Source organism: Zootermopsis nevadensis, unplaced genomic scaffold (genome assembly GCF_977971745.1).
Source record: "Zootermopsis nevadensis isolate Lab colony 2312 unplaced genomic scaffold, Znev_1.0 Znev_ptg000016l, whole genome shotgun sequence".
NCBI classification, from domain to species: Eukaryota; Metazoa; Arthropoda; class Insecta; order Blattodea; family Termopsidae; genus Zootermopsis; species Zootermopsis nevadensis.
Genome location: NW_028259148.1, coordinates 3,776,743 through 3,784,346, shown reverse-complemented (window position 1 = coordinate 3,784,346; position 7,604 = coordinate 3,776,743). Strand labels below are relative to the sequence as shown.

General features: G+C 36.1%; 1 protein-coding gene across 1 annotated transcript; it reads right to left on the bottom strand.

Annotated features, from left to right (window-relative positions):
• Positions 1-634: 634 nt before the first annotated feature.
• LOC110839108 (leucine-rich repeat-containing protein 45) lies at positions 635-7,589 on the bottom strand. The gene is made up of 11 exons (XM_087349399.1): positions 7,372-7,589; positions 6,892-7,155; positions 6,185-6,363; positions 5,333-5,461; positions 4,526-4,688; positions 3,714-3,906; positions 3,102-3,291; positions 2,321-2,523; positions 1,859-2,032; positions 1,303-1,541; positions 635-1,007 (listed from the first exon to the last, which is right to left on the bottom strand). Exons 1-11 carry the CDS (start codon positions 7,461-7,463, stop codon positions 902-904), a joined length of 1,932 nt encoding a protein of 643 aa, XP_087205525.1. The 5' UTR covers positions 7,464-7,589; the 3' UTR covers positions 635-901.
• Between the last annotated feature and the right edge of the window lie 15 nt (positions 7,590-7,604).

Genomic DNA, 7,604 nt, shown 5'->3' with positions numbered 1-7,604 from the left:
CTCACAAAGTTCTTTCATCACTACGACCATCTAAACACCCAAAAAACAGAATAACAGCAATCCCAAACTCATCAAAAATGGAAGCAGCAGTTGGATCAGCAGTGTCAGACAACAGACTGAACTGATATTTGGTCCCTGGCAAAGAAAAGGGTTTTTCTTCTAGCATCTGCATCCAGACTAGGTCCCTGGGGGTAAAGCATGGCAGGGGCATGACACAAACGCCTGATTCTAACGCCCGTCCCCGCTGGTTAGGGTTAGGCTCTTCCTTGATTCTCCGTTTCCTATGAATCTAGCGTTTCCACTTGTGCGGCTTACTCATCGCCACGATGAGTGAGGCGGCAAGGACCTCTGAAACATTGGTAAACTTCTACCAGACTACACGACATAACAACCCAGAAGACAGCCATCTTCAGACTCGCCGCCGTGGAAACGTCAACTCCTACAAAACAAAACACTGTTGTAACAGACACACTTGTTAGGTAGTAAAATATTTTACTGAGAAAATGTAACACAACTTTCTATTTAACATTATTTTCAGAAAGATTCATTGGACATAAATTTAATGAAGAACATATATTTAAAAATATTTAATATTTGAATTTTTTATATTTAACAATAAAATAACAAATATATCTAAAGTTGCAACAACAAAAAAACTTTATTAAGGCATCACAAACAGCGATATGACTAAAAATATATCAACCACCACCGCCTGGGTAATTTAACTCTAACAATTTTTCTTTTGTTTATTATATCACAAACATGAAGGTCATGTGACAAACACACACGTTATGTCCCTCAGCACCATCTGTGTAATGTACCTTAAGAGCATCAATATTACCTCCTTTAAACAAGTATTTCCCTCAATAAAAACAAAAACTGCATTATTGCAATGCTATTGCTATGCGTGTAAAGACGTCTGGGAGAGACCAGCAGATGGAATAAGGCTACCCAAGTATTTGCTGAATGCCGAGTAGAGAACGCCAGCACGCTCGACTTCATCTGCCCTGAAGAAATAAAAGTTCGGTTAGCCAGTACTCAATCCAGGTGAAAAAATGGTGTTTTCACAATCAGAACACATATTTACACCAAGTAAGGCATCAATACACCAACGGAATGCTTGTCTTCAAGAAGGCGACAGACATTTTCAGTGTCTGCGAATCAGAACTAAAAAATAACTAATTTGTCTTCTTGACATCTGAACTCATTACAATGAACATTGCTATTTTTAATCAAATAATTCTCTAATTTTTAGTGAGTCAGCAATAGAGAAGGTTCAAAGTATGAGGTGCAAACCCTTGCCTGATGCTCTGTATCTCGCGCTCCCTGTGCATCAACATTGCCTGAATCCTGTCCAACTCCTTGGCCTGTTCTCTCTCCCTCAGAGTCTGAGCTGCTGTCAACTCACTCACTCTCCTTTGCTGATCATCAATCAGCCTCTGAAGCTTCTCCACGTCTTGCTTCTTGGCTTCCAAGTGGCTTCGGCTCTCTGACAACTCAGCCCGGAGATGTTGTGATGTCACACGTTCTGTTGACAGTTCCTAAAGTATCATTAACATAATATTTTAAATAATTTGCTGTGCTCATTTCAGATAAATATTGCTCTATCGATGTAACAATGCTTCATTTCCTTTAGAATAAAACTTTATGGGATGCCTTCAGAGCAACCTGAAAACAACAGTCTTGTTCATCTGAATTGCCAATGTCTTAACAGAATTTTAAAGAAAATATTTACTGAAATTTCATGTTGTTTTTATTTTTGGTATTAGGAAACAATGCTATGGACGTATCTAGCATAAAAATCCAATTGTAAGTTTCAAATAAGCATTTTAGCATAAAAATCAAATAAAAAACTGGCCTCCTGGAGTTGTGAAAGCCTCCTCTGAGGTTCTCTGAATTCTGCCATGAAGACACTGTTCTGCTGTTGAAGCTGAGTCATGGTTGAATGGGACAAAGCTAACTGCTTCTCCAGAGATACCTTCTCTTCCTGTAGCAACTTAATTTTCTCTTCGTACTGATCGAGTTTCGTAATCTATGTACAAAACAAACATCACGTGAAAGACGTCTTTGATATATGTGCCTTAAAATACTAAAAGAGAGGCAGGCAATAATAGAATGTAATCAAAGACAAAATACTGTAGAGGAAAATTAGTATAAAGTTCAGTAAAAGCACTCATTTATGAAATTCCAAGGGTCCTGTAAATTTTCCAGTTCCACAGAGGCTCTCATTTAACACAGGCACTACCACGACCATCCTCCCACTCAATGTTACATAACCCATGCAGTTCAGAAAGTAAAAACTAAAGACCATCAGACATACCTCTCTGACTTTGGCTTGCCGCTGTGCTGCAGACAGATCCTCCTGCCACTGAGCACGCTCACGATGTAGTTGAGTGCGCACTTCACTCAAGCTGTGTTCTGCAACTTCCTTTCCCTGCTCTAGCAACCTTACTTGGTTCTGATATCTCTTCTCTGTCTCCATTAGTAATTCCTGACTTACCCTTTGTTCTTCTACCAGAGATTCTGCAACATCAGAAGCCATAATTTTTGTAAAATTCAGGACACGTGAACTGAAAAAAGCCAAGGCAAGAAAATTACATAATTATATCCTACAGGTCAAAGAAAATAAATGTAAAATACTGTATGAAACAGATATTTCATTATAATCTTAAAAATGGGAGATCATACAGGACATTGGACAGCATCTTGACTGCTTTGGGCTGAATAAAAAAAAAAAGACTCCACATCAGGTTCACAAAGTCGGTGCCTAAAGTATTCAGTCACTCCAAGTACGATGCAGACGCCATTTCTATGTCTCTTTCCATGCCACTGGCCTTCGTTCATGTTACAGATTTATTTTGACTTGCATCTCCCAAACTAAAAAGGATGGGTAATGATGAACAATAAAAGGAATGGGATCAGAATACTTTTTCATACTTGGAGTGTCACAATTATAAATCTAAAAAAATAAACAAATCTGAGGCCAGAGACATTCAATTTAGAAATTATAGCAAAAGTGTTTCAAAAAATTATATTTCCTTTCAATGTTTTATTTGGTTAGTATGATCACATGAATTCACCAACAGCAAAACATTTCAGACCTTGGTGTTTCTTCCGAACATTCTTCAACGTTTCATTCAACTGTAAAGTCTCAGCTACTAGTCTCTTCATTTCTTCAGCCTGTGAAGCCAATTTCAATTCCAATTGTTTTCTCTGGTCAAATTCTGATGCCAACTTGATTTCATGCTCCGCTATTACTGCGTGTATTTGCCCAGCTTTCTCTTCTAATTGCTGCAACAGTATAAGCATATCATTCCTAAGTCTAAATTCTTCTGATGAGACTTTTTTATCACAAACCTGATTATTATTCTGGGCATTCTTAAGATAGATGGAAACAGGATTCAACCTGTTGAAAAGGCACTTTAAAGGAGTGTCAAATGATAAACAGCAGTCAACACTCATATGTGATGGTATGTGATACTTCACGGGCTCTTCTGGTGAAACAGACAAAGCCAAACCTGTCTTCCGTTACACACTAGTGTTTAGGCTGTTGCTCAGTAACAGACTTTATCATTCAAGCAAAAACAATAACTTAAGACAGTAATGGAATATTTCCAAGTACAGCAGTAACTTTAAAGTAAATAAATAATATCACTGCAGTTCACATTTGTTATTAATCATCATTGTATCAACAAAATGGTAAATCATATTACCTTTTGCCAATCTTCCCTCTGTTTTTTATCTCGTTCTACAAGTTTCTGATACATCTTGTCTTTATCAACGAGAAGGTTTTCTTGCTGTTTGAGAGTTTTGTCTATCGTAGTCAGGCGTTCCTGCAGCATATTGATGGTTGAGGCTCGCTCTGATAAAACGTTTTCCAGTTGACTGATCCGGGTCTCACTTTCTCTATATGAAAGATTACCATCATCAGCCCAAAAGACACTGCACATTTTGAAATATAAATTAGATGTTGTGCTTCTGGTATGTCCCAATCATAGACAGGTTTGGTTCTGAACTGTATGATTCATGTTTTTACAATTATGATACAACACCTAGGCCAATCTGAACTAACGTTCAATGATGCAACATCAACAGTTTCAACCTGTGAAAAATGCAAATAATATAAAAAGGTTGGAACAAGGTTACTCTATGGATTAGCCCCTTCTATTACACCAAACAGGATTGGAATTTTTGCCTGATCATGCGATAATGGGAGCAGAGCCAGTTCCTGAAATACATTGGCTTCATTTCTAAAATATTGAAAATAGATCAAGTTCACAAAAATAACAATACAGAATATAATACACTATCATTAGAACACAGTCCTGATTCTGTAGCCTAACTAATTCAGACCTGAACAAAGATCCAAATAAATTCTGAAGTGTGTAAATATTTCAATAATTTACCATTCTGATGCTGAACTATTTCTATCACATGTGATACAACGCAGGTTTAACGAACATGTCAGGTTGAGGACTATTATAATTTACTGGTGCATTTCAACTACACTGCATTAATTTATTACCTTACTACTTGACGGAGTCTCATCTCATTACTTCTTGACAGTTCCTGAATTTCATTTGTCTGTTCTTCTTCAAGTCTCTTCAGATGTCGCTTCAGAAAGTCTGTCTTCAGTTCGCAGTCTTTACGGAGCCTTTCTCTCGAACCATTATGTTGTGCGCATTGTTCTGAAAAGGAAAAAAAGTGTTTCTATAAATAAAAAATACATAAATACTACATTCACATTAACAATATATATATATATTTTGTGAGACATTTTTATTTTTCATTTCATCCTTCATACACTTTGTGTCAAATAAGCGCTTTATACCTACACACAAGAAATAATTTATAATAAATCACAATTTCACTCAACACTTCACTACTGTTTATTTAAATGTACGTAGCATAACCTCAAAAATGGAGACACTAGGAAAAAAATCACATGGCAGTAGTAGACAGCAGCGGCATGTAGCTGTCATGCTGTCAAATCTGTTATTCCTACAGCTTCCTGTCAAGATTTAAGATACTGTATGAATTTCACACCTGAAAATAGTCATATTTCTACTGTATTGTCATAAAACTACAAGTTTAGTGAAATGAAAACCTGAATTCAGTCCAACATACTTAATTTGTACGTGTACAGAAAAAAAAATGTATAAATTTCTGAATTTGCAACTGGTGTCATGGGAATTAGTTTCCTGGCAACAGAATCCATGATGATAATCTTTAACTAATGACAGAATTTCATTTACCATACTTCATTATGCAAATCATTTTCACTACTGTTCAAGGTATCCATGAAAAACAACGCAATAACACTGATGCTTACCAATTGACTTCACCAGATCATCAGACATGCAGTTGCCTGTAAGCATGATTTCTATCAGTGTCTGGTTAATCTGCATTGCTTCACGCAAAGAATGCCCTCCTTTCCATCCAAGATTATTCCATCTGATATCTGCAAATAATTTAAAAACAAATGACAATGTGACTTAATTAAATTCAAATGTTTACTACATGATGATAAATTAAACATAAATGTTTTCCTTTCTTAGAAGCAATAAAGAAGTAAATACTTAGTAACTAAACTTCCTCAAGCAGTTGATACCTTCTCAACTGGTCAAAAAGTTCCCTTCTTTTATAACTGTGTTCACAAATGACATCCATTAGACTCTTTCCTGAGTCAGCTGAAACCAGTCCAACTTCACAATCTATATCTTGAATATTAATTTTAATATTATCCTCACACCTATGCCCAATTTCTTAAGTGAACTCTTATGTTGAGGTTTCTTGATCAAAACTACATATATAATCAATCAATATGTGTGACATTGCTCTCAACCTGTTAATTTTAGAAAGTAGTCATAAAACAAAATGAGTATTACCATGCATTAATCATCTTACAACTTTACAAATCAAGACTTCTGAATATCCTCTTTAAGTACTGTACATTTATAATTCTATGTTAGTATACTGAACTCAGTGCAGATTGTAAAGAAATCAAATCCTGGTTGAATCATAATTCTTTTACATACATGGACCTTCAACACATTCATACTGCATGCTGCAATGCTTAAACTCCGGGATAACAGTACCTTTCTTATTGCCTTATATATACTAACATTTATGCCATTCAGTTATTTTAAAATCTTAAAATATTGTGCTACTTATCCAAACTGACCCAGTGTCTTGAGTGAAGTATTTAATTTTATAGCATCACTAAGGTATTGTCCACACTCAGGAGAAAGCTGGTTGTTCTGTAAGTCCAAGAACTCAAGCACCTTGTTTACCGCCAGGCCTTCACAGAACTGTGAAAAAGCATCCACAAAGATGCCTATACTATTCCATTCCAATGACAGTCTGAAACATTGACATTTATTTTATAAACAATAATGCATATTTTACTGTATGACACATAATGCATCAGCTATACTGAATTATTAACATCTTGATGGCAAAACACACCTTCCAGCTACGAATAAAAAAAATTCACACTGAAAAAGCTCTTAATTCCACATAACAGAGGCCTTCTTCAAAAGCTGACCATCACTCAAACGGTCAACAAACTCCTCAACTTTCATAGATGCTAAAGGTTCATTACCATGCCCACAAGTCCATCAGTGTGATCTATTCATTGCATATTTTCTAGTGCTTACATCACTCTTGATGTAAAACTGCATATGTTAATTATTAAATTAAAAGCCTTGGAATTAGAAAGTTCAAAGTAGTCTATACATGTCAGCCAGAGAACAGGCGTTTTAGAAAACAATTTCCAGAATGCAGTGTTTTTCTGGTAGGGTTGTTCACATTGCCTGGCTTACAGGAAATTATAATAAGTATCCTCCCATATTATCTACCTAGTACATAAAACAAGCATATTTGAGTCACCTTTTCAGAGTACAGTTATGCTTTAGCACTGTTCCAAGGTATGCAACACCAGCAGCCTGTATAGCATTGCTCCTAAGAATAAGACACTGAACACTGCAGTCATGACTTAAAGATGCAAGCAGTGGTGTTAATCCCCGAGGCGGAATCAAACAGTCACTCAAGTCCAACACATTAATGTTCACGGAACAACTTATTATTCTTCCAAGACTCTCCCATGTCCATGCTGACAGGGTCCTTCTTGATAAATTTAATTTTCCAGTTTCACTGAAATAGTGAAAAGTAAAAGCAAGGTTAGTTTTTACAGGCAAGCGGGCTTTTATTATTTATGACTACTAACAGAACATACTGGCTACACAAAACACCCAGTCTTCTTAATGATCATATCTGCTATCCTCTGCTACTTTTATGGGATAACTACAGCAAAATTACACATACGTCTGTCATGCGAGACAGAAAACAATTATAAACAGAATGCCTTACACTGCTGCTTTCAAAGCTGCCACCACTTCTTCTTTCGGTTGGACATTGTTCTTTTGGCAGAGCTTTGTGTATTCCTGTATTTCACTTGACATTTGGAAGTTTCTTTCTATCTCACAAACGACTAAGCATTTGTGAAATATATTTTCAATTGCGATGTGTACAGTTCTGTACCCTAATGGCAATCCAACTTCTGCACGAGTAGTATTAGGTAGTTTTTCTATGCTTGGTATTAT

Bases quoted from the DNA above. Each gene is read 5' to 3' on its own strand.
- LOC110839108 (XM_087349399.1), bottom strand. From the start codon at position 7,463: ATGTCAAGTGAAATACAGGAATACACAAAGCTCTGCCAAAAGAACAAT. The intron at 6,364-6,891 runs GTGACTCAAATA...TCAATGTTTCAG, and splicing joins CATAACTGTACTCTGAAAAG to ACTGTCATTGGAATGGAATA. The intron at 5,462-6,184 runs GTCAGTTTGGAT...AATTATTTGCAG, and splicing joins TACTTCACTCAAGACACTGG to ATATCAGATGGAATAATCTT.